This window comes from Leptidea sinapis, chromosome 2 (assembly GCF_905404315.1).
Source record: "Leptidea sinapis chromosome 2, ilLepSina1.1, whole genome shotgun sequence".
In the NCBI taxonomy this organism is placed as follows: Eukaryota; Metazoa; Arthropoda; class Insecta; order Lepidoptera; family Pieridae; genus Leptidea; species Leptidea sinapis.
This window is the reverse complement of record NC_066266.1, coordinates 16,874,250-16,900,749: the sequence shown is the minus strand read 5'-3', so window position 1 is coordinate 16,900,749 and position 26,500 is coordinate 16,874,250. Positions and strand designations below refer to the sequence as shown.

Genomic DNA, 26,500 nt, shown 5'->3' with positions numbered 1-26,500 from the left:
TAATGCGCAATATTCAATTTAAAGTTCAGTTCAGATAGGTATCCTGAAATAAAAAAGTGTTCGTATAAATGAACACAGTGAATTTTAAATTACGTCGCAAATTATCAAACGAATCAAAGGTAAAGCCGACAACTTGTAGCCTTCGCACATGTTTTTTATCAAGTTGGTGTTGATTAATCTGGTAACTAAATTCTGTCGGAAACTTTTTTTTCGTGAAAGAGCCATATAACCATTTTTCATGGTTGACACCTATGCGGTTACAATTATAATAACAACAAAGTCTATCTAATTCGGTTTGCAGTATGGAACAGTCTGAGTTATCTTTGATTGTCATAAAGATAGAAGGCATATAAAAGGAGGCCCAGAATCGAGCCTTAAGGGACACCCGATGGAATGGTTACAAAGTCTGAGCAGTAGTCTCCTACTACTACAGCTTGGGAACGATTTTGTAGGTAAGATTCCATCCATCTCAGAAGGTTAATGATAATGTTAGATGACGTTAAGTCTCATTTACCCAGTAATTATGATGTATGATGCCTATAATTTAATATTAAATAAATATAATTCTGTTAAATGTATATCAAATAGAATTAATATGAACCAAAATAAAACAGTTTTAAGGTAAAAAGACAATAATACGCAGTTACTTGAACGAAGTATACAAAGTATCTTATCAAAATGGTCATACTAAATAATCGAGATATTGTGTATCGAATTGTCCTTCATTGCATTAGATAGCTATGCAATGTTAAAAGTTTGCAAATTATTCCAGTTCTTACCAACTTTCGTTCGCCAGACTCTATATGCCTGAAGAAAAACTTGGCTTTATTATTAAGTAGATTTTATTGATAAGACATAAAAAACATACCTTTAACGATGGCTGTACAGCTCTGCCTGTCTCATTTAGGGGAGAAAGATTTAAAAATATATCAACTATAATATCAAGTGACAACTGACACAACTTGACAAGTGACTGAACGTAGGTAGTGTTTAAATTCTCTTTGCAAGTGACTAATACAAAAACAAACCAAGAAAACAAGGCGGTCATTTTAAAATTTCTTAATAAATAAAATTCATATTTATTGGTAAATTAATTATTCCAATCTACGAATGGGGTCTCAAAGTGATGGAGATGGCGATTGTTTTTGATTTGATGTCTTCGGACAAAAAAAGAAAATACGCGCGGATTTCGGAGAGAGATGAGAGAAATAATGATAAGTATAAAATTTATTTTAAAAGAAATTATACTAGATTATTTCTAGAAAATGTCACATATAGTGACTATACCGTGTATGTTACATCAACAGACGATGAAAAGTTGGGTAATAAAAACCCTATAAAACTTACCCAACTCTTTACAGAAAATGTGAAAGGCATAACGAGTGTATACAGAATAAATTCACATAAAATTGCTGTAACTTTTCAAAAAGCTGCTGCAGCAAACAGCTTTTTAAAATACGACAGTTTTCTGACAAAATATAAATATAGAGCCTTCATACCTGCCCACCTGGTTGAGTAGGTGGGTTTAATCAAATTTGTGCCAACTTATATGTCCAACGAATATATATATCAAAATATCACTTCAGATGCAGACATAATATCAGTTAAAAGATTCATGAAGAAAGATGAGAATAAAAAGTTAACACCAATGACCACAATAGCTATAACTTTTTCCTCAACAACTTTGCCAAAATATGTATTTTTAAATCTATTTCGATACCAAGTTTTTACATATATTCCACCAATAATTCAATGCTTCAAGTGTTTTAAGTTTAATCACTCAGCCAAAGTGTGCCGAGGCACACAAATGTGCTCCTCTTGTGTGGGCAGTCATTTATACAAAGAATGTACAATGGATACCATGTGTTGCATCAACTGCGGCGGGGCTCAACTAGCAATTTCAACGGACTGTCCAATAAAATTAAAGAAATTAGAAGAAAAACGTACACTTATATTAAACCAGAGCCGTACATTTGCTTCTATTATAAGTAGCAATACTTTAGATGATAAGAATTTTCCAGCACTTAAATCTAAATCCACTGAAAAAAATGTAAATAACCCTAATTCTATTGTAAATACTAACTCATCTAATAAAAGAGACACTATAGCAGTAAATAATAAAACACAATTAGAAAAAATAGCAAACAATGAAATTATTCTAAATGCCATTGTGAAATCATTAGTTTCTTTAGCCAACTCACCTAGTAATGAAGCTCTTACAACAAATAGAATAAGAGATATTTTCTTGAAAAATTTATTATAATATGGATCATAGCTCTGATAAAAACAATCAAAATATAAAGAATTACATTACAGTAGCACAGTCTAATATTCAAAGTGTTAAAAACAAAAAACCTTTATTACTACAATTCCTTTTTGAACAGGATATAGACATTTGTATGTTAAATGAAACATGGTTGAAAGAAAACAGTTGATTTAATATACCAGACTATAATATAATACTTCAAAACAGACCTAATGGTCATGGAGGTGTACCTTTTTTGATAAAGGGTTCATATTAATATAAAGTTATCCAAACACCATACTATAACCATTTACAAACAGTTGCAATTATTTTAAAACTCAACATTGGCCAAATATCCATGCTGTGTGCATATAGTCCTCCAAGAGGGGGTCGTTTTAAATGCAAGAAATTAAAGCAAATTATAGATAACTTGCCCAAACCCTTAATGTTATCAGGTGATCTTAATGGACATCATGTTGCCTTTGGTTGTAATTCTTCAAACTCCAGGGGGAATGATATTTACAATTTATTAGATGAGTCCAATCTTTGCATTCTTAACACAGGTTCTCCAACCACAGTAGGTACCATAAGTCATAATCCATCAGCAATAGATATAACATGTGTAAGTCCTGATATAGTCCCGTTATCTGGGTAGCTACCATTATCCTACAATAACAGATATTCAAACATCAATTGAAAAATATGAAATTGGTAGTCCCACTGAACACTATATATATATAGTAAGGCAGATTGGTGCAAATATCATACTTTAAGTGAAAAAGCATTCAATAAAATAAACTTAGAATCACAAGATTCAATTTATCTTTACAATAAATTTTGTGACATTTTAAACAACATTAAACAAGACTGTATTCCTCAACTTAAAAAAACAAATAATACAAAATCTTATAAAATTAGAAAACCGGTTCCATGATGGGATAATGAGTGTTCTGAGGCAGTATTTAAAAGTAAAAAAGCATTAGCCTTTTATAGACATTTTCCAACAATACATAATTATATTGAATACAAAAAAGCTGATGCACAAAAAAAAGGTTAATATCCGAGAAAAAGAAGGCAGGCTGGACTTCATTATGTGAGTCATTTAATAGGTATACACCAGTTAGCATGATTTGGAATTACATTCGGAGGTTTAAAAAAATCTCACACAGAAAAGCTCCAATAAATGATGAGTGGATACCTTCTTTTTAGATAAGCTAGCACCTATCTCTCCACCTGAAAAAGATATAAACACAGAAAAGTTCAATCAACTGGTAACCTTCATGGCTACTTTCTTACTGAACCCTTTACTATGAAAGAGTTTAAAACTGCTCTCAAATCTATGAAAGACACCACACCAGGTCTTGATGGCATAACATACAAATTAATAAAGAACCTTCACCCTAACACTTTCTACCTTATTAAAAATAACTATCTTATTAAAAATATATAACCACTTATGGCTGTCAGAAATTATGCCCGATTCATGGAAAACACAATGTGTTATCCCTATAATTAAACCTGATAAACCAACAAATGATTGCAACTCATGCAGGCCTATTTCATTATCGTCATGTATAGGAAAATTATTTGAATGCATGTTAAAGTTTAGACTAGAACATTATAGTGAAAGAAATAATATCATACCTAAAGAGCAGTTTGGTTTTCGTAGAGGTAGAAGTGGCACAGAAAGCTTTACATCCTTAATTTCAGACATCAAAAACTCATTTCATAACCATTCCCATACAGTTTGAACCTTTCTTGATGTTAATGGAGCATTTGATAATGTTAACCCTTTAGTGTTAATTGAGATTCTCACAGCCATTGGAATACCTGGCAAAGTTTGTAAATAGTTATTCAGATTTCTGTATGAGCGTACAATGTTTATTAAATTCAATAATGTTTTACATGGACCTAGGCTTATTTATAAAGGAATAATGCAGGGATCTACTATCTCACCCTTATTGTACAACTTGTATACATCTCAAATGAACAGATATTTAACAAATTCATCATAGTTGTGTATAGTGTTAGTAAAAATGTAAATAGTGCTGTACACTGCTTGAACAATTCACTTGAGCAAATCCATAGATTTTATAGTGACTTAAAACTAGATATTAATGTAAATAAAAGTGGTGCTATGGTTTTCAGTAAAAAAATGGGTAATATACAAGATACTCCTCTAATATATTTTAATGGTAATCCATTGGTTTGGTTGAATGAAAAGAAGTTTTTGGGAATATGGTTGGATACCAAACTGAAGTTTGAGTCTCATATTAATAATATCATTAAAAAATCTTCTAAAGGGCTTAACATGGGTAATTACTGCGTAAAAAATGGTCTCACTATAAATGTTGAAAAATGTTGTGCCATAAGTTTTTCAAGAAAATCTAATCCAATACTGTATAATTATCAGATATATGACACAAAATTAAAAAGAGTTCAAGAGGTTAGAGATTTGGGGGTAACCCTGGATAGTAAACTCACATTTAGAACCCACTATGATCGTATAATTAATAAATCATATAAAATGCTTGGTTTCATTTTACGGCAGGGAAGTGAGTTTAAAAAATTGCATACATATTTAATTTTATACAACGCTTTTGTCAGGTCACATCTTGAGTATGTGTCAGTTGTTTGGAACCCCTGCTATAATATTCATATAAACTGCTTGGAACGTATTCAAAATAAATTCGTTGAGCATTTAGAATTCAGACAACATTCAGAATTAGATCCCACATTTAATTTTCACTCCAACGATTTAAGTTCTTTGAAAGACCGTCGAACGCATAGAGACATAATATTTTTATATAAATTATTACATAATATAGCTGATTCTCCATTTCTATTAAGTAAAATAGGATTACACTGCAGAAGGCCTACATCCCGATGTAAAGATGTATTAGATGTTGCCTATGCGAGAACAGTACATGGAAAGAACAGGTCTATAATTCGGGCATGTAGCTGTGATAATAGAGCATACAGTCATATTGGCATATTTCATGAAAAGTTAAATGTTTTCAGATCATTGGTTTGTGATCATTTTTAATTACTGATTTTTTTTAACCCCATTCTTACATTTTTTTTCTGAATACTTATCTCATTTGTAACTAATTCATTATAGTATTGTATAATAGGCGTGTATAGTATTGTGTAACTTATATAGCTTGTAATTAGTTGTAAATTTGTATTACTTTTCTTTTGTGGTTTTTATCTTACTGTTACTTACCTTTTAACTAAGTGTTGTCTAAAAGTGTCATATAAATTGTTGGAAACTTCACTGGTGAAAGTGTAAGTTTTAAGATTTGTTAACATTTAAGTATCATAATACTGTTTGTTTCCTATACATGAATAAATTAATAAATAAATAAACATTATGCATTCTTTGGCAGGTGTACACTGGGGTTCTGACCCTAAAATATTGTCCATGCTGTACAAAAGCATTGTTAGAAGCCACTTTGACTACAGTACCTTAGCATACATGAATACGAATATTACTTACCTCAGGAAGTTAGATTCTATCCAGAATAAGGCTCTCAGGATTATTACAGGAGCTATGTGCTCCACTCCAATAAATGCAATGGAGGCAGAATCTGGCATTTTTCCTCTAAAATTGAGAAGGTTACAAATTGCCAATAAGTTTGGCCTTAAGTTATTAGCTAATAACAATAAATTTGTTTTAGATAGAATTCTACCCAAAGAGGATTTTACTCAGAGTTTGCTGTCTAATCTTTCCATTAATGCTACTCAATTGATATCTGATCATATCCCAGACATAATGAACTTAATATTAAATTTAAAAACTTTATGTGTAAATGTATATTCATGTAACATGAAACCTTTGTATAATATTGATTTTATATGTATGAGTAATGATCTTTTTGAAATAGACACTGAAATAGTTAGAAATCAGTCAGAATTCTTAAGCTTTGTAAATAGACAACAACTTTTTTACAAATTATATACAGATGGTTCAAAAGTTGCAGGAAATGTCACCTCAGCTTATTATGATTCTCAAATAAATAAAACAAAATGTTATAAGATTGATCCCACATGCAGCATATCTACGGCTGAGTGCTACATAAAGGATGTAAATAGTAGAAACTTTTTAATTGTTTATGAGCTTAGGCTGTATTACAGCTCTGGACAATGTCAAGTAAGCATTGTTGTAATTATATTTTATTTGATATTACTAAAATCATATTAGAGTTAAAGAATAATGGCAAATGTGTTACATTTAAGTGGGTACCTTCCCACAGTGGTATTTCTGGTAATGAAGTGGTGGATTGTGGTGGTGGAGAAATTTTATTACCACTATAAACCGATTGAGATTTGCTCATTGTAGAACCCCGGCACACCTAGCAAAACTGAAGATAATACCAGAATCAGAGCGTAAATGTAAACACTTTACAACAGATAACACAGCTGATTTAGAACATAATATGGTCATGAATTGTCAACAGTATAACTTTCATCGTTTAATTTTAGCAGCAGACATTCAAAATATAACATTGGATGATAAGAAAATGCAAACGACACCTTCCACTTTACAAGACATTTTGTGTAATTCATCGTTATACAAGCCATTGTACAAATTTATTGTAAATACTCTGAGAAAAATTTAACTTTATCTTAATAATAAGTTTGGCCTATAGACTTGCATCCCGTGGCACTAAATAAATTAAAAAAAAACCCTAACATAAGGTTCCAAAATATTAGTAAACTATTTGTTACATCTTTTTTATCATTTGCATATTAATATTTTATAAGACATTCAAGCATGTTCCATAGATGTGACGATATTGGAATTAGGGTTTCAAGCCAGCCAGAGGAAGGGCCAAGCAACAGTTACAGCTGTGATATATGTAATGATGGATGCTGGTGCAGCGAAACTGAGGTGGATTTGCACAAGAAAACTGTGCACAGACTAGATTTGATAAGAATAAGTCTGAGTCAAAAAAATAACTTTATTTGTGGGGTAAGTAAGATTGTACTATGAACTATAAAAACAAAATAAAATATTATTATTGTCGTCGATTATTACTCTGTACTCGCAATTAACAGAATATAATGAAGCTCACTTCATAGAAAGTTACTCCCGTCCCTTGACTTGATTTGCTTCGATTCGATTCGAAAAGATTTTCCTCTGAAAAATGATACAATAGAACATATCCAACCCTCATTTGTTTATAGTATAATATCCTGATTGCAGATAGTTCTACTTTAAAAAAAATAATGAAGCAACATGTGTAGAAAAAGAGAGATAAGTGGTTGTGTGTGTTGATAGAGCAAAGGTTAAGGCTTTTTACATTTTATGATTGGCACTGGTTTGATCCCCTCTCCATTTCATAATAGTAATTCTAGGTACTCCAGCTATGCTGAATAATATAAGTTCCCAAAAGAAACATGCATACTTGTTGAAGTAAACCCTTGCTCGTAGTTAAAAAAAAGTAGGACATGCTATGCTGGAAATAGTTATATAAAGCGGACATGTTGACTTATCAATGGAAAACTTGCTCACTTAGATATTTTTAAAGAAATCTTGTCCAATTTTAAAAACAATGTTCTAAGTGTGCTAAAAAAAGTGAGATTTGAATGATTATAACAACTTAAAAATAAGATTTTTATTATTTAGTAAATGATATTTTATATTTATTTTGTAAATAAATATAAATATATATAATTATAAATATCTAAATTAATGTATAGTCAACATTCATCATTTTATTTCAAAGGAAACCTACATGCCTCTTTGAAGGAATTAAAATTTTGTGTGTGCCATCTTGAGAATAGACTCTAAAGAATTTGAAACTTTGGTTATTGACCAAAAAATAGGTCCACAACAGAAGAAAATAGTCAGTGAATACTTATCTATCAGACATTTGAAAGATAACGGGTGCAACATCAATTTGGTAAAATGGACTTTGCCTTAAATCTGAGAAGAAATAATACCTGCCTTTCTTTAGCCCCCTTAGTTTAAGGGGGCTAAAGAAAGGCAGGTATTGAAGTGAAACTTCTTTAGAATAATTGTAATTTCAAACCAGATGCAACGGAAAAAACGACAGGTAAGAGACAGAAATACAAAAATGTGTAGGATGAAGCTGGCAAAGAATGAGACAGAAATATGCATACTATTTTATTTTTATGTATGACGCGAGTAGGTATACCTTAATATATTCTTATGTCATATGCACAACTTATAACTGCATAGATACCAGGAGAACATAAATATGGTAGCGGTGTTAGTAATGTCTTTCATAGCGGTTGAAATCATGTGTCATCCTAGCAACATGTACCAGGACTTCATATGCAGTTTAAAGGTTCATGCACAATGCAGGTTTCACTTCTGACATGTGTACTTTGTACACACACAATTTTTATTTCTTTTAAATTATCAACTACACTTCTCAGATAGAAGAATTGCTTGTAAAATACTTGTAAATATGTGTACACAAGGGATCCGATGTATCTGTTGGTTTTATTTTTTATTAAGTGATAGACCAAGTAAATGGCCCTCCTGATGTTAACAAGGATGTGCAAAAGCCAATAGCAGATTTGAATTGAAATGTAGCACAGAATTAAGTAAACTTTATGTGTATGAAATGGCTTTACTCATGGTTTCTCTGAGTTGGTACCGCCTAGAGCCCGACGGGTACGCTATAGTGAAATTGTAAGGCAAGATCTTATCTTGACAATTTTATTGGTTGTTAGTTTACCAATACCCGTGACATTACAATGTCACTAAAATCAGGCTGTTAAACTGTATGAAATGAAGTTGATTGACAATCTACCGTTTAAATATAATATCACTAGTGTAATTGTAATATCATGGCTTTGACAATATATCTGCGACATATATTATATTTTATTTATTTACTTTTAGTATAGTAATATGTGTTTTAAGTATTACTAGAAACTACAATAATTGTAACTTAAAATTGGATTTTGGAAAATTTATAACTATTTTTGAAGTGAAAACATCTTTAGAGGTGTTGAGCACTTTTCTTGGGATTGGTATATAATGTGAAACTCAGGTCTGGACATGTGATCTGATCGGAAATTCATAAGACAGTCTTTGAAATGTTAATGAAAGATTGATACTTGTAACTAATTATAGTTCGGCTATTTCCACCTGATTATCATATGTTCGTTGGACCAGTGGCCGAAACACAGCGAGGTGGATCTAATCTCAGCCGTGATATATTTTTACAGTTTACTAGCTGACCCAGCAAACGTTGTATTGCCGATATTAAAATCGCGATACAAAAGTAACTGTTGATCGTAGATGTGTGAAAATTTGAAGTTGTATGTATTTTTTAATGCCACATTATAAAAAAATAAAAACAAAAAATTTCGTCCAAAAATTAAAAAAAAAAAAATTTAAGGGTGAACAACCCTTATTAGTTAGGGGTATGAAAAATAGATGTTGGCCGATTCTCAGACCCACTCAATATGCTCACAAAATTTCATGAGAATCGGTCAAGCCGTTTCGGAGGAGTACGGGAACGAACATTGTGACACGAGAATTTTATATATAAGATTATGTATGAAAGTTGATTTTTCTGAAAGAACTTTTTAATGTTAAATAATTTTAATAGTTCTGAAGTGTTAGATTTGATGGCGCAAAAAATTTATATTGTATTCAACCACATAAATGCAAGTACTTTTAATCTAATAAATAAAGCAATTCGTGCACAATTATTATTCCCTAACCATTCCAAAATATTAAAAAATGCACAATGTTAATGTTCAGGTTTTCACTTCTTCCTGCACTCCCATATTTTTCATATCATATTATATCTATTGTTTTGGAGTAGTTTTTTTGAAGTCAGTTGTTTTTTGTTATTTGTATTATAAATTATGACCTTTGTTGCTGAAGGGTAACTATGCTAAGTAAGTTTATAATTATCCAAATGTATTGAGTTTTCTTTAGTGTTAATTCTGCCAATACTAAAGAAAACCCAAAACATTTGGATAATTATGGATTTTCGCAAAGTTACGCCTACTTCAATAAAAGTTTATTATTATTTCTTCAGCGTAAAAAAAAGACTGCTGAGTTCCACAGCAGTTAAACTAACTTAACTAGCATACTGCCCTAAAAAGCCTCCCAATGATTTCACTGTATTTTATTATTCTTAAAAACACAATTTGTCCTATCACTGCTCTTCGACAACACTTCTCTCAAAGCCTTGCCCAGTATCGGAATACTGGGTCTCGAAATCTCGAGCGATTGCCAATTCCGTGGTCATGTGGAAGCAAAGCCAAATTGGCCTCAAAGAAGCTGGGCGTCATTAATAAAGCACGGCAATACTTCAAGCCAGCTCACATTCTAGCGCTCTACAAAGCTCTGGTCTAGCAAAGGTCTGGTGGACCCCAGTATCAGCTCGATCCATTTGACTGCGTGCAACGCAGAGCAACTCGAATTGTCGGGGACCGAGTGCTCTGTGATCGGCTGGATCACTTGGCGTTGCGTAGAGACGTCGCTTCATTGTGTGTCTTCTACCGCATTTATCATGGGAAGTGTTTCGAAGAGCTGTTTAACCTGATTCCTGCCGCTGAATTCCACCTTCGCATGACACGCCACGAATTAGGATATCATCCCCACCATCGGAATGTGTGGCGGTATTCCACAGTGCGGTTTTCCTCCACGTACTACAAAGCTGTGGAATGAGTTTCCTTGTGCGGTGTTTCCGGGACGATACGACATGGGTACCTTCAAAATAAGCGCTTACACCTTCTAAGAAAATGTGGTGGACGGTGATCACTTAACACCAGGTGACCCGTATGCTCGTTAGTCCTGCGAAATTTAAAACCTTAAGGTTTACAGTAAATATGTTTGCTTCCAGGTGTGTTTCAAAATGCACAGGAGCCAAGAAGAAATGCTGAAACATTACAAAGTTATTCATCTGCATAGTTCCGAAGACGCGATCCGAGTTGAGCGAGAGATCTTCATCTGCGATATTTGCAACCAGATATTCTTCCACAAGCAGATGCTTCTCGTCCACATAAAATACTCCCACATACGGCTCGACAATCAAAATCCAAGTAATCAAGTCGAATGCCCGATATGTCTGAAAAAAATCAAACTCAGGGCGGTATGGTTTCATTTTCAAACGCATAATGTCCAAAGTGTGTCAGCTTGCCGGATATGCTACACAAAATGCAAAGACAGACCTCATTTGATAGAGCACGCGAAAAAACATCCCAAATATCTTTTATGCACGATGTGTCAATACGAAGCGAAGAGTGACCTTCTGTTCAAGCACCACATTATAACCAAGCACAAAAGTACAAATAAAGTATTCTATGCGTATTACAAGAAGTGTTTCATGGCTCCAGTGAAGGATTTAGTGTTGAATAAGATCTGTGGGTTTCGTGGTCTGGTGTTAACAAACGGTGTTCATATTTGTGTGTTGTGTAGAGAAATTGGGACGGAGGAGGATTGTATGATGAAGCATGTGTCCGTTGAACACAATATCTGTGCGGAGAAGGAGGTGATTAACCACCGCTGTTTATGCGGGGAGGTGTTCCTTAATAAGATACTGCTGAAACATCATGTGTTTAAAATGAAAGACGGACACGGTGTCACACGATAGGGTAGATTAAGAGTACTACAGCTTTTATGACAATAAGGGATGAGGTGAGCAGGACGCTCAGATGATGATGGTAATTAATACACTGTGTCCATTACTTCTTGAAAAACCCAAAAACTCTGAATGGCACTACAATTGGACTCGTCACCTTGAGACATAAGATGTTAAGTCTCATTTGCGTAGTAATTTCGCTAGCTACGGCGCCCTTCAGACCGAAACACAATAATTCTTACACATTACTGCTTCATGACCAAGTACCAATAATCTAGCTGGCATCATGTGCAAAGCCCTTCACTGGTAAAGTTAAGCTTAATTTGTAGATAGGTTTAAATGTGTGAAATAGCATAGAGACTCTAGCTATACTCAAGTACGCAATATTTGACTAAGAATAAGAATTGGACCTTAACCAAAGCGTTGAGAGAAAAACTTGCAAAACGTAACATAGTGAGCAATGAAGTTGGAATTGCAGGTTATAAACTACAGGATAAGATTAGAAACACTGATAAGGAAAATAACTTACCGACATACTCAAACGAATCTACCGACAAAGATGGAGATGGGGAGGACACATGGTGCGGATAAAGTGGGGAAATAGAGCTAAAGAGTTACAGAATGGTACCCAAGAGAAAACGAGGAAGACAGCACACAAGGTGGAAGATGGAATAAAATTGACAGCAGGACCTAACTGGATAAGAGTTGCACGAAACACACAAGAGTGGAAGTCGTTCGAGAAGGCCTTTGCCAACCGGCACGCCGAACTAAGAGACATTTTATAGTTTATAGGTTTACATTCTTAAGTTTTTCAAATGGTAATTGTTTTTTAATACGAAATAAAACACCTTTATTATTATTATATGAAAAAAAAAAACATTACAATTACTAAATATCAATTCTTAGTAAATTCAACCGAAAGTTTTAGGTAATTTATTACGCAAGGTATGATCACCGCGTGGAAGCATGGATTACATGCTGATCGCGAGGAAAGTAGGGAGGGGGACGGCGGTCATACGGATCTGTCGCCCCTTGCGCTTAACTGGCGGAGTAATTACGTAATGCGGTGATGTATGCAATCTATGGGTATGTTCCGATATACACTCCACCGTACAGTGTGACGTCAATTTAGTATACTGTGAAGCCATTCCTTTATAGCCACTTAGTTATATTGGTTACTATTTGAAACGGAACGCAATCCCGTGTACTGTGAGCCGCATTTTATGACGGAGCATTCAAATGAGTGTATTAACGTTTTCTAGTTTATTAAAAAAACTGTTGTTGGAGTACTGTCAAATTAAAAATATTTGGGATTATACTGTAGGTATTGTTTATAAAACGTTAGGCACTCTAGTGGTTTTGAATGATCACGTGATCAAAGTACTGCGAGTACCTTACCTCGAAAACGCCAGTGCTCACAGTAGAATATGCCGGCGATTTATGACGTCATTTATTTCCCTATGGTACTGTGGCAGTATACTGGCAGTCCATAACGGAACGAATTTTTCTACAAGTGATAGCACTGTGCAGTGCTCGGAGTGCATATCGGAACATACCCTTTGTTTGTTTTTAGGGAAATTTGTTCAACAATTAATTGCTTATTTTATTTCATACCAAGTGGCGACCCAGGAAACGTTGTTTTGCCAAACAATTTTAGTATCCAGCGTCCGCTCCTTATATGAATTGTCATAATATGTAATGCAATGTCATTGACTGTATTCTTTGCATTGCGAGTGTGTATGTATTTCAAAGTCATAAAATATAGGTTCCCGTTAAATAATACTATACTAACACCTTTACTACGGTGCGTTAATACAGCGATACTTTAAATACGATGCTTCTTTTGATATAATAATATTCCGATCCAGTGTTACCGTATAGAAAAAGTGTGTGTGTCAGCTCCGACGCGCGACTGGAGTTTACTCCTCAGAACGCAATCATTCTTTGAACGGTACTGAGCAACATCAAGCCCAATGGAGTCGGTTACAAACAGACATACAGCAGAAGCTAATAAAAGCGTATAAAAAAATAAATCCTTAACGCTCAAAATATGTTAGGATATGCGCAAACACAACTCCTGTTACAAGCGGAACTCAAAATTCCAATTTTAAAAGGTCCATTAAGGAAGTTACATTTTGGCACATCCTAATAGGTGTATTATACTACATGCATAAGCTATCACGCAGTTTACTGTGTATGCTGGTTACACACACACACACACAACTGAAAAGTGAAAGGTGCGCGAGAAATGATGCGCATCAAAAACGTTACTATCCTATTTGATGAGTAGGTTTTACTTTCCATATTTTTCTTATACCGTGCGCCTTATATGAAAATCGATTCTTAAGGAGTCCAAAAAACGTCCCTCCATTTATGAGTACGTAGATTAGAATGAGAACCGAGAAGCGAAGACTTTAAATATCAGGGGCGTGCATTAGTTTTCTAGCAAGGTAGGAACTGTATATCTAACTAGAAGTTATAGTGCTTTAGTCCGACAGTACGATATAAGTTGTATGAAACGCTGCTTGCTTCGTATACTGCCTACCGTAGGTAGTAAATTAACTTTAACACTAGTGCTATATTTATTAAGTTTCATAACGAGGAGCATCATAACTCAATTGTATATAATGTGCCTATATTATATTGTCTACTCGTCCAACTGTGTATTAATTATTATAAAAAAACTGTTTTAAAATACTAAAAAAAACTGATACTTAACATAATTTCAAAAAGTTATCCCACGAAAATAGTAAGTGATTGAAATTTTTTAATACAGTTCACTAATTTGATTATAAATCGCTAAGCAAACTTAACATTCCTAGCTCCTTTTTGTCGACTGCGAACCTATTATGTTAATATAACGGCACGTGGTATTTTTATGTTGTAAGTTATTATTAAAGTGTATAATATAAGGTAGGATTTGTGAAATGTCTAATGTGTAAGAATTCTGTTACTGTGCATTAAAAAAAATATGTTAAATAGTCTATATTGACCGAACTTTTTTTGTGGTAATAAAATACTAGTTCTGAGTAAAGGGAATATGCCATATATTATGATATAATTATTTTTTATTCAATAACGAACATTGCTATATAAATATAGAATATCAACAGCTGTCGAAAACATCCAACACATTACTATGACTTCATAGTTCATTGTTTTCTATATATTATTATACTCCGCTTATAGGAACGAGTCTTTATTTGCGTTCACTTTTTTTTCGAACTTGCACTACGCCGGTCTGCCGCTGTTCCTCTTGTGGGCGGCGGTACCTTCAACGCGTCACACTGCACCGAACACTTAAGTCTTCTATCTTCTTCTTCTTGGAAGACTTCCACTTTTCACTATTTCTTCTTTTCTTCTTCTTCTTCCTTAACACTTTCGAGTCAGAACTAGAACTGCCGTAGGCCACGCTTAGTACGGCTTATATACCCCCGGATCTGTTCTATTTTCAAAATGATTCTCCCACTGATTTTTAAAAATTTATGTCTTGCTCAATATAAAAATATCATCAAATATACTGATTAAGGCGTAATTATAACGTAATAAAGTACCATCATATCATCTGGAAGACGTTCAGTGCTGGACGAAGGCCCACCCCAAATATTTCCACGACGATCGGTCCTGCACTGCCCTCGACCTCCGGTGATCTTAACCAGATCGTACATGGCCGCCATTCTAGGACTTTACTGCCCCATGCTTTACTGCCTTTATCTGCCATTTCAAAATTGCAATCATTTGGCTCTCTATTGCCCCATGAACGACCATGAGCTCTCTCATCAGGCCCATAGTTAGCGACCACGCTTGCTTTCCGTATCACTGGTAACACACACTGGTTAAAAATCTTCAGACATTCTGACCGCCATCCCCAATCTCTTGCAACACCAGAGGAATCACAGGAGCGTTGCCGGCCTTTAAGGAAGGTGTACGCGTTTTTTTTGAAGGTAACCATGTCGTATCGTCCCGGAAACATCGCACAAGGAAGTTCATTCCACAGCTTTGTAGTACCTGGAAGAAAGCTAGATGAAAACCGCACTGTGGAGGACCGCCACACATCCAAATGGCGGGGATGATATCCTAACTTGTGGCGTGTCGTGCGAATGATGGAAACTAAACTAACTATGCACTGAAAAGTATGAATAAATGCAGATTTTTATACTATCTAATTAATTAAATTTTGGAATCGGTTTCCTCTCGCCGCGGCCTCGTTATCGCCTCTCGCCTCCTCTCGTCACGCGTGCGACTAAAGCACATCCCATCTATAACTATATAATATGTAGTTTCAAACCTACCTTGGCTGACACCGACTCCGAAAATTTCAATAATCGTAACTAGAATTATATTAATTAATTAGATTGTAAAAAGAATACGCAATTATTTTCATACTTTGTAGTGCTTCTATTATTTTGGAATAGTGGTTTTGAAGTCGGTTGTTTTTTTGTTTTATTTTTAGATAATTTGAACTACACTAACTAATAAATTTGCCTATATATGTGTAGACGTACTAAATTTTACAATGCAGCAATGAACTTAAGCGCATTACAATTGGATTATAGACAGTTAGAAATTCTGCCACAGATCGCACCCTCGCTGTAAGTCGTTAAGGAGTTCCATTGATCATCATATTCGACTACAACAGTTATTTGACCATAACGACATTACGGTAGGTGACTGAAATATGATGATAGTGACACGAGAGTGGGTCAGGGATTGGAAATAATACTAAGCCTAATAAGACTCGTTCCTTTAAGAACGAGTCTTTATTTGCGTTCACTTTTTCTGAACTCGCACTTGCCGGTCTGCCGCTGTTCGTCTTGTGGGCGGCAGTACCTTCAACGCGTCACACTGCACCGAACACTAGGTCTCTTCTATCTTCTTCTTCTTGGAACACTTCCACTTTTCACTACTTCTTCTTTTCTTCTTCTTCTTTACACTTTCGAGTCAGAACTAGAACTGCCGTAAGCCACGCTTAGTACGGCTTATATACCCCCGGATCTGTTCCATCTTTAAATTTAAATTGTACTAGAAAATTCTTTTAACTACTTTTGTCCTGCTTACACATTTTCCATCCCTTTTTTTCTGTTCGATTTGATCCTGAACTTACTAGAAATTTCCATTAACTTTACAAAACCCAAAAAATTCCATACACTGGTAGGTGTATCGAACCCGGGCCTACAGCGTCTAAAGTAAATACTTTTACGCCAAAGCTACGAGTATTGCTGACGGAGCTGTTGAAATTATCAATGTCTTGAAGTTTGACAACTCTAGTCATGTACGTTGCTGCACGATATGACGTTTGACAACTCTATTGTTAATTTCAACAGCTCCGTTAGCAATACTCGTAGATCAGCAGAAAAGTGTTTACTTTAGTCGACCCGGGTTTGTAAAGTTAATGGAAATTTCTAGTAAGTTCAAGATTAAATCGAACAGAGTAAAGAGGATGGAAAATGTGTAAGCAGGATAACAATAGTTCAAAGAAATTTCTAGTACAATTTAAATTTCAAGATGGAATGGGAGAATCATTTTGAAAATAGAACAGTTCCGGGGGTATATAAGCCGTACTAAGCGTGGCCTACGGCAATTCTAGTTCTGATTCGAAAGTGTAAAGGAAGAAGATGTAATGAAAAGTGGAAAGTGATCCAGGTGAAGAAGGAGATAGAAGAGACTTAGTGTTGGGCGCGGTGGGACGCGTTGTAGGTACCGCCGCCCACAAGAGGAACAGCGGCAGACCGGCGAAGTGCAAGTTCAGAAAAAGTGAACCTCAAATAAAGACTCGTTCCTATAAGCTGAGTACTATTTCCAATCCTTGACCCACTCTCGTGTCAGTATATTAGAAATGTCATCAAAAAGAATTCTAATGGAATAAATTTTGAGAAAATTAATGCATTTTATGCCTTTTTATTAGGCTATGTAGAATCTTAATTATGTGTGAGGAAATGTTATGTATATCTATTGTTGGTGTTCCAATAAATAAAATAAAATCTAATATATACAATTCTCGTGTCATGGTGTTAAACATTGAACTCCTCCGAAACGGCTTGACCGATTCTCATGAAATTTTGAGTGCATATTGGGTAGGTCTGAGAATCGGACAACATCTATTTATCATCCCCTTAAATGTTAACGGTGGTCCACACGATTTTTTTTTTAATTCTTTGACATTTTTTTATAATTTGTTTGATTATGAGTCAGCATTAAAAAATGCATACAGCTTCAAATTTTCACCTATCTACGATCAACAGTTACTTTTGTATCACGAGTGTGCTGGGTCAGCTAGTAAAATATAAAAAGATTCGGCCGGGTATCGTTAGTTTGCTCCTAAGAATTGAAGAGTTTCGTTACTTTGTCATGTATCCCATTATCAGAACTTAACCAAACTCACGAAAGTACTTTTGAAGAATATGCTTTCCAAAAGAAAAAATCATCTTTCATAAATCATAATAATTAAAAAAAGAATCATCGAAATCGGTTAGCGCAATATTGAGTTATTCGTAATGTCACGCTTTTTTTCATACTATTCCTTTATAAAATAAAAGCCTATGTGTTATACTGATGTGTAAGCTATATTGTTGTAATGTTTCATTATAATCGATTCAGAAGTTTTGAAATTGAATCACTGACTTTCACACAAGATATTATAACTTAACGCTAGATTGTAAATTGCCTTCATTTCTTACAATTTAACGGCCTGGTTTTGTAATTTCATGGGTGCATTAATTATTATTAGAATTACAAATTTTTTGCCTCAAATTTCGTGCAACGGGATCCTAAGATTTAACCTAAAAAAGTATCGATAAACTATGATTGTGAGGTATTCTGGTGAGGTTATGCTTTTTAGTTATTTAGAGTCGTTCCAGCTTCTTAGAGAGAAAGTGTTCTTTGCGTTCCAGAGGTGTATTGAATGTACGTTTTTTGCACTGCTGTACTGTTTTATCTTAGATCATTTATTTAAATATTTGTTTTGTTTGAAAATTTCACTTTCAAAATTTAAATTTTTTTAATTAAATAATAGATTTTGCAATACTTCTGTGGAGTAATATAACTTATACTTTTATTTATTTCAAAGATATGCTGTCCATAGAGTATTATTTATATTTGGAAGACCTAGATATGATTGCATTTTGGAAAGGACTACTGCCAGAGTGGATCAAAATAATAACAACAGATAAATGCACATTAATATATTTATGATTAAACATTTATTTTATTTTATATATTGTCTGTTTGGTATATAGCGAGGACTGTCGAAGGAACCTTCAGGTCCAAATCCTGCAAAGCTAAGTGAAGGGTTAGAGACGATGAGGAATAGATGTAAAACAGCCCGTGCTTGGACGGCTCGCTGAATATCTTTTCTCTGATACTAAACCAGCACCAACACCAAATCCTAGAGCAGATGAATATCTTTTGCCGTAATTTCCCACGGATTTTGTGATTCCCAGCCCTAAACCTGCACCGATTTCAATACTCGATCCAGCACCACTGGCGGTGCCTAATGCATTATCAGAACCAGAACCTTCTCCTTCGCCATAACCAGAACCTGATCCTCCGCCATTTCCTTGACCATATCCAAAACCAGCACCTGCGCCTGCACCTGATCCTGCGCCACTTCCTTGACCTTGCCCAGAACCAGCACCTGCACCTGCGCCTGCACCTGATCCTGTGCCACTTGCTTGACCTTGTCCAGAACCAGCACCTGATCCTGCTCCTGCACCAGATCCTGTGCCTGCACCTGATCCTTGTCCATAACCTGATCCTCCGCCATTTCCTTGACCATATCCAAAACCAGCACCTGATCCTGCGCCACTTCCTTGACCTTGTCCAGAACCAGCACCTGCACCTGCGCCTGCACCTGATCCTGTGCCACTTGCTTGACCTTGTCCAGAACCAGCACCTGCGCCTGCACCTGATCCTGTGCCACTTCCTTGACCTTGTCCAGAACCAGCACCTGATCCTGCTCCTGCACCAGATCCTGTGCCTGCACCTGATCCTTGTCCATAACCTGATCCTCCGCCATTTCCTTGACCATATCCAAAACCAGCACCTGATCCTGCGCCTGCACCTGATCCTGCGCCACTTCCTTGACCTTGTCCAGAACCAGCACCTGCACCTGCACCTGCGCCTGATCCTGAGCCACTTCCTTGACCTTGTCCAGAACCAGCACCTGCACCTGCGCCTGCACCTGATCCTACGCCTGCACCTGATCCTTGTCCATAACCTGATCCTTGTCCATAACCTGATCCTCCGCCATTTCCTTGACCATATCCAAAACCAGCACCTGATCCTGCGCCTGCACCTGATCCTGCGCCACTTCCTTGACCTTGTCCAGAACCAGCACCTGCACCTGCACCTGCGCCTGATCCTGAGCCACTTCCTTGACCTTGTCCAGAACCAGCACCTGCACCTGCGCCTGCACCTGATCCTACGCCTGCACCTGATCCTTGTCCATAACCTGATCCTTGTCCATAACCTGATCCTCCGCCATTTCCTTGACCATATCCAAAACCAGCACCTGATCCTGCGCCTGCACCTGATCCTGTGCCACTTCCTTGACCTTGTCCAGAACCAGCACCTGCACCTGATCCTGCGCCTGCACCTGATCCTGAGCCACTTCCTTGACCTTGTCCAGAACCAGCACCTGCACCTGATCCTGCGCCTGCACCTGATCCTGTGCCACTTCCTTGACCTTGTCCAGAACCAGCACCTGCGCCTGCACCTGATCCTGTGCCACTTCCTTGACCTTCTCCAGAACCAGCACCTGCGCCTGCACCTGATCCTGTGCCACTTCCTTGACCATATCCAAAACCAGAACCTGATCCTGCTCCTGCACCAGATCCTGTGCCTGCACCTGATCCTTGTCCATAACCTGATCCTCCGCCATTTCCTTGACCATATCCAAAACCAGCACCTGATCCTGCGCCTGCACCTGATCCTGCGCCACTTCCTTGACCTTGTCCAGAACCAGCACCTGCACCTGTTCCTGCACCTGTTCCTGCACCAGATCCTGCGCCTGCACCTGATCCTTGTCCATATCCAAAACCAGCACCTGATCCTGCGCCTGCACCTGATCCTGCGCCACTTCCTTGACCTTGTCCAGAACCAGCACCTGCACCTGCGCCTGCACCAGATCCTACGCCTGCACCTGATCCTTGTCCATAACCTGATCCTTGTCCATAACCTGATCCTCCGCCATTTCCTTGACCATATCCAAAACCAGCACCTGATCCTGCGCCTGCACCTGATCCTGCGCCACTTCCTTGACCTTGTCCAGAACCAGCACCTGCACCTGATCCTGTGCCACTTCCTTGACCTTCTCCAGAACCAGCACCTGCGCCTGCACCTGATCCTGTGCCACTTCCTTGACCATATCCAAAACCAGAACCTGATCCTGCTCCTGCACCAGATCCTGTGCCTGCACCTGATCCTTGTCCATAACCTGATCCTCCGCCATTTCCTTGACCATATCCAAAACCAGCACCTGATCCTGCGCCTGCACCAGATCCTGTGCCTGCACCTGATCCTTGTCCATAACCTGATCCTCCGCCATTTCCTTGACCATATCCAAAACCAGCACCTGATCCTGCGCCTGCACCAGATCCTACGCCTGCACTTGATCCTTGTCCATAACCTGATCCTCCGCCATTTCCTTGACCTTGTCCAGAACCAGCACCTGCACCTGATCCTGCACCTGATCCTGCGCCACTTCCTTGACCTTGTCCAGAACCAGCACCTGCACCTGATCCTGCGCCTGCACCTGATCCTGTGCCACTTCCTTGACCTTGTCCAGAACCAGCACCTGCGCCTGCACCTGATCCTGTGCCACTTCCTTGACCATATCCAAAACCAGCACCTGATCCTGCTCCTGCACCAGATCCTGTGCCTGCACCTGATCCTTGTCCATAACCTGATCCTCCGCCATTTCCTTGACCATATCCAAAACCAGCACCTGATCCTGCGCCTGCACCTGATCCTGCGCCACTTCCTTGACCTTGTCCAGAACCAGCACCTGCACCTGCGCCTGCACCAGATCCTACGCCTGCACCTGATCCTTGTTCATAACCTGATCCTCCGCCATTTCCTTGACCATATCCAAAACCAGCACCTGATCCTGCGCCACTTCCTTGACCTTGTCCAGAACCAGCACCTGCACCTGCGCCTGCACCAGATCCTTGTCCATAACCAGATCCTCCGCCATTTCCTTGACCATATCCAAAACCAGCACCTGATCCTGCGCCTGCACCTGATCCTGCGCCACTTCCTTGACCTTGTCCAGAACCAGCACCTGCACCTGCACCATATCCTACGCCTGCACCTGATCCTTGTCCATAACCTGATCCTCCGCCATTTCCTTGACCATATCCAAAACCAGCACCTGATCCTGCGCCACTTCCTTGACCTTGTCCAGAACCAGCACCTGCGCCTGCACCAGATCCTACGCCTGCACCTGATCCTTGTCCATAACCTGATCCTTGTCCATAACCTGATCCTCCGCCTTTTCCTTGACCTTGTCCAGAACCAGCACCTGCACCTGATCCTGCGCCACTTCCTTGACCTTTTCCAGAAGCAACACCTGATCCTGCTCCTGCACCAGACCCTGCGCCAGCACCTGATCCTCCTCCATTTCCTTGACCATATCCAGAACCAGCACCTGCACCTGCGCCTGCACCTGATCCTGAGCCACTTCCTTGACCTTGTCCAGAACCAGCACCTGCACCTGCGCCTGTACCTGATCCTGTGCCACTTCCTTGACCATATCCAAAACCTGCACCTGATCCTGAGCCATTTCCTTGACCTTGTCCAGAACCAGCACCTGCACCTGCGCCTGTACCTGATCCTGTGCCACTTCCTTGACCATATCCAAAACCAGCACCTGCGCCTGCACCTGATCCTGCGCCACTTCCTTGACCTTGTCCAGAACCAGCACCTGCACCTGCGCCTGCACCAGATCCTACGCCTGCACCTGATCCTTGTCCATAACCTGATCCTCCGCCATTTCCTTGACCTTGTCCAGAACCTGCGCCTGCACCTGATCCTGAGCCACTTCCTTGACCTTGTCCAGAACCAGCACCTGCACCTGCGCCTGCACCTGATCCTGTGCCACTTCCTTGACCATATCCAAAACCAGCGCCTGCGCCTGCACCTGATCCTGCGCCACTTCCTTGACCTTGTCCAGAACCAGCACCTGCACCTGTTCCTGCGCCAGATCCTGCGCCACTTCCTTGACCTTGTCCAGAACCAGCACCTGCACCTGTTCCTGCGCCAGATCCTGCGCCTGCACCTGATCCTTGTCCATAACCTGATCCTCCGCCATTTCCTTGACCATATCCAAAACCAGCACCTGATCCTGCGCCTGCACCTGATCCTGCGCCACTTCCTTGACCTTGTCCAGAACCAGCACCTGCACCTGCGCCTGCACCAGATCCTACGCCTGCACCTGATCCTTGTCCATAAACTGATCCTTGTCCATAACCTGATCCTCCGCCATTTCCTTGACCTTGTCCAGAACCAGCACCTGCACCTGATCCTGCGCCACTTCCTTGACCTTTTCCAGAAGCAACACCTGCACCTGCGCCTGTACCTGATCCTGTGCCACTTCCTTGACCATATCCAAAACCTGCACCTGATCCTGAGCCATTTCCTTGACCTTGTCCAGAACCAGCACCTGCACCTGCGCCTGTACCTGATCCTGTGCCACTTCCTTGACCATATCCAAAACCAGCACCTGCGCCTGCACCTGATCCTGCGCCACTTCCTTGACCTTGTCCAGAACCAGCACCTGCACCTGCGCCTGCACCAGATCCTACGCCTGCACCTGATCCTTGTCCATAACCTGATCCTCCGCCATTTCCTTGACCTTGTCCAGAACCTGCGCCTGCACCTGATCCTGAGCCACTTCCTTGACCTTGTCCAGAACCAGCACCTGCACCTGCGCCTGCACCTGATCCTGTGCCACTTCCTTGACCATATCCAAAACCAGCGCCTGCGCCTGCACCTGATCCTGCGCCACTTCCTTGACCTTGTCCAGAACCAGCACCTGCACCTGTTCCTGCGCCAGATCCTGCGCCACTTCCTTGACCTTGTCCAGAACCAGCACCTGCACCTGTTCCTGCGCCAGATCCTGCGCCTGCACCTGATCCTTGTCCATAACCTGATCCTCCGCCATTTCCTTGACCATATCCAAAACCAGCACCTGATCCTGCGCCTGCACCTGATCCTGCGCCACTTCCTTGACCTTGTCCAGAACCAGCACCTGCACCTGCGCCTGCACCAGATCCTACGCCTGCACCTGATCCTTGTCCATAAACTGATCCTTGTCCATAACCTGATCCTCCGCCATTTCCTTGACCTTGTCCAGAACCAGCACCTGCACCTGATCCTGCGCCACTTCCTTGACCTTTTCCAGAAGCAACACCTGATCCTGCTCCTGCACCAGACCCTGCGCCTGCACCTGATCCTCCTCCATTTCCTTGACCATATCCAGAACCAGCACCTGCACCTGCGCCTGCACCTGATCCTGAGCCACTTCCTTGACCTTGTCCAGAACCAGCACCTGCACCTGCGCCTGCACCTGATCCTGTGCCACTTCCTTGACCATATCCAAAACCAGCACCTGCGCCTGCACCTGATCCTGCGCCACTTCCTTGACCTTGTCCAGAACCAGCACCTGCACCTGTTCCTGCGCCAGATCCTGCGCCTGCACCTGATCCTTGTCCATAACCTGATCCTTGTCCATAACCTGATCCTCCGCCATTTCCTTGACCATATCCAAAACCAGCACCTGATCCTGCGCCTGCACCTGATCCTGCGCCACTTCCTTGACCTTGTCCAAAACCAGCACCTGCACCTGCGCCTGCACCAGATCCTTGTCCATAACCTGATCCTTGTCCATAACCTGATCCTCCGCCATTTCCTTGACCTTGTCCAGAACCAGCACCTGCACCTGATCCTGCGCCACTTCCTTGACCTTTTCCAGAAGCAACACCTGATCCTGCTCCTGCACCAGACCCTGCGCCTGCACCTGATCCTCCTCCATTTCCTTGACCATATCCAAAACCAGCACCTGATCCTGCGCCTGCACCTGATCCTGCGCCACTTCCTTGACCTTGTCCAGAACCAGCACCTGCACCTGCGCCTGCACCAGATCCTTGTCCATAACCTGATCCTCCGCCATTTCCTTGACCTTGTCCAGAACCAGCACCTGCACCTGATCCTGCGCCACTTCCTTGACCTTTTCCAGAAGCAACACCTGATACTGCTCCTGCACCAGACCCTGCGCCTGCACCTGATCCTCCTCCATTTCCTTGACCATATCCAAAACCAGCACCTGATCCTGCGCCTGCACCTGATCCTGCGCCACTTCCTTGACCTTGTCCAGAACCAGCACCTGCACCTGCGCTTGCACCAGATCCTTGTCCATAACCTGATCCTCCGCCATTTCCTTGACCTTGTCCAGAACCAGCACCTGCACCTGATCCTGCGCCACTTCCTTGACCTTTTCCAGAAGCAACACCTGATCCTGCTCCTGCACCAGACTCTGCGCCTGCACCTGATCCTCCTCCATTTCCTTGACCATATCCAGAACCAGCACCTGCACCTGCGCCTGCACCTGATCCTGAGCCACTTCCTTGACCTTGTCCAGAACCAGCACCTGCACCTGCGCCTGTACCTGATCCTGTGCCACTTCCTTGACCATATCCAAAACCAGCACCTGCGCCTGCACCTGATCCTGCGCCACTTCCTTGAACTTGTCCAGAACCAGCACCTGCACCTGTTCCTGCGCTAGATCCTGCGCCACTTCCTTGACCTTGTCCAGAACCAGCACCTGCACCTGTTCCTGCGCCAGATCCTCCGCCATTTCCTTGACCTTGTCCAGAACCTGCGCCTGCACCTGATCCTGAGCCACTTCCTTGACCTTGTCCAGAACCAGCACCTGCACCTGATCCTGTGCCACTTCCTTGACCATATCCAAAACCAGCACCTGCGCCACTTCCTTGACCTTGTCCAGAACCTGCACCTGCGCCTGCACCTGATCCTGTGCCACTTCCTTGACCATATCCAAAACCAGCACCTGCGCCTGCACCTGATCCTGTGCCACTTCCTTGACCATATCCAAAACCAGCACCTGCGCCTGCACCTGATCCTGCGCCACTTCCTTGACCTTGTCCAGAACCAGCACCTGCACCTGCGCCTGCACCTGATCCTGAGCCACTTCCTTGACCTTGTCCAGAACCTGCACCTGCGCCTGCACCTGATCCTGTGCCACTTCCTTGACCATATCCAAAACCAGCACCTGCGCCTGCACCTGATCCTGCGCCACTTCCTTGACCTTGTCCAGAACCAGCACCTGCACCTGTTCCTGCGCCAGATCCCGCGCCACTTCCTTGACCTTGTCCAGAACCAGCACCTGCACCTGTTCCTGCACCAGATCCTGCGCCTGCACCTGATCCTTGTCCATATCCAAAACCAGCACCTGATCCTGCGCCTGCACCTGATCCTGCGCCACTTCCTTGACCTTGTCCAGAACCAGCACCTGCACCTGCGCCTGCACCTGATCCTTGTCCATAACCTGATCCTGCGCCACTTCCTTGACCTTTTCCAGAACCAGCACCTGCACCTGCGCCTGTACCAGATCCTACGCCTGCACCTGATCCTGCGCCACTTCCTTGACCTTTTCCAG

General features: G+C 40.4%; 2 protein-coding genes across 2 annotated transcripts in view; one reads left to right on the top strand and one right to left on the bottom strand.

Annotated features, from left to right (window-relative positions):
* Positions 1–11,093: 11,093 nt before the first annotated feature.
* On the top strand, positions 11,094–12,220 carry LOC126978100 (zinc finger protein 687a-like). The gene has a single exon (XM_050826824.1). The coding sequence runs from the start codon at positions 11,101–11,103 to the stop codon at positions 11,836–11,838; it is 738 nt and encodes a 245-aa protein (XP_050682781.1). The 5' UTR covers positions 11,094–11,100; the 3' UTR covers positions 11,839–12,220.
* A 5,178-nt stretch (positions 12,221–17,398) lies between these two features.
* The window catches only part of LOC126973159 (fibroin heavy chain-like), a 79,531-nt gene continuing 70,429 nt past the window's right edge, over positions 17,399–26,500 (bottom strand). Inside the window, exons 10-12 of the mRNA XM_050820367.1 lie at positions 26,432–26,459; positions 20,810–25,777; positions 17,399–17,415 (exon numbers count right to left, since the gene is read on the bottom strand). Coding sequence (XP_050676324.1) covers positions 17,399–17,415; positions 20,810–25,777; positions 26,432–26,459 — 5,013 coding nt within the window. The remainder of the gene's footprint in view (positions 17,416–20,809; positions 25,778–26,431; positions 26,460–26,500) is intronic.

Bases quoted from the DNA above. Each gene is read 5' to 3' on its own strand.
- LOC126978100 (XM_050826824.1), top strand. From the start codon at position 11,101: ATGCACAGGAGCCAAGAAGAAATGCTGAAACATTACAAAGTTATTCAT.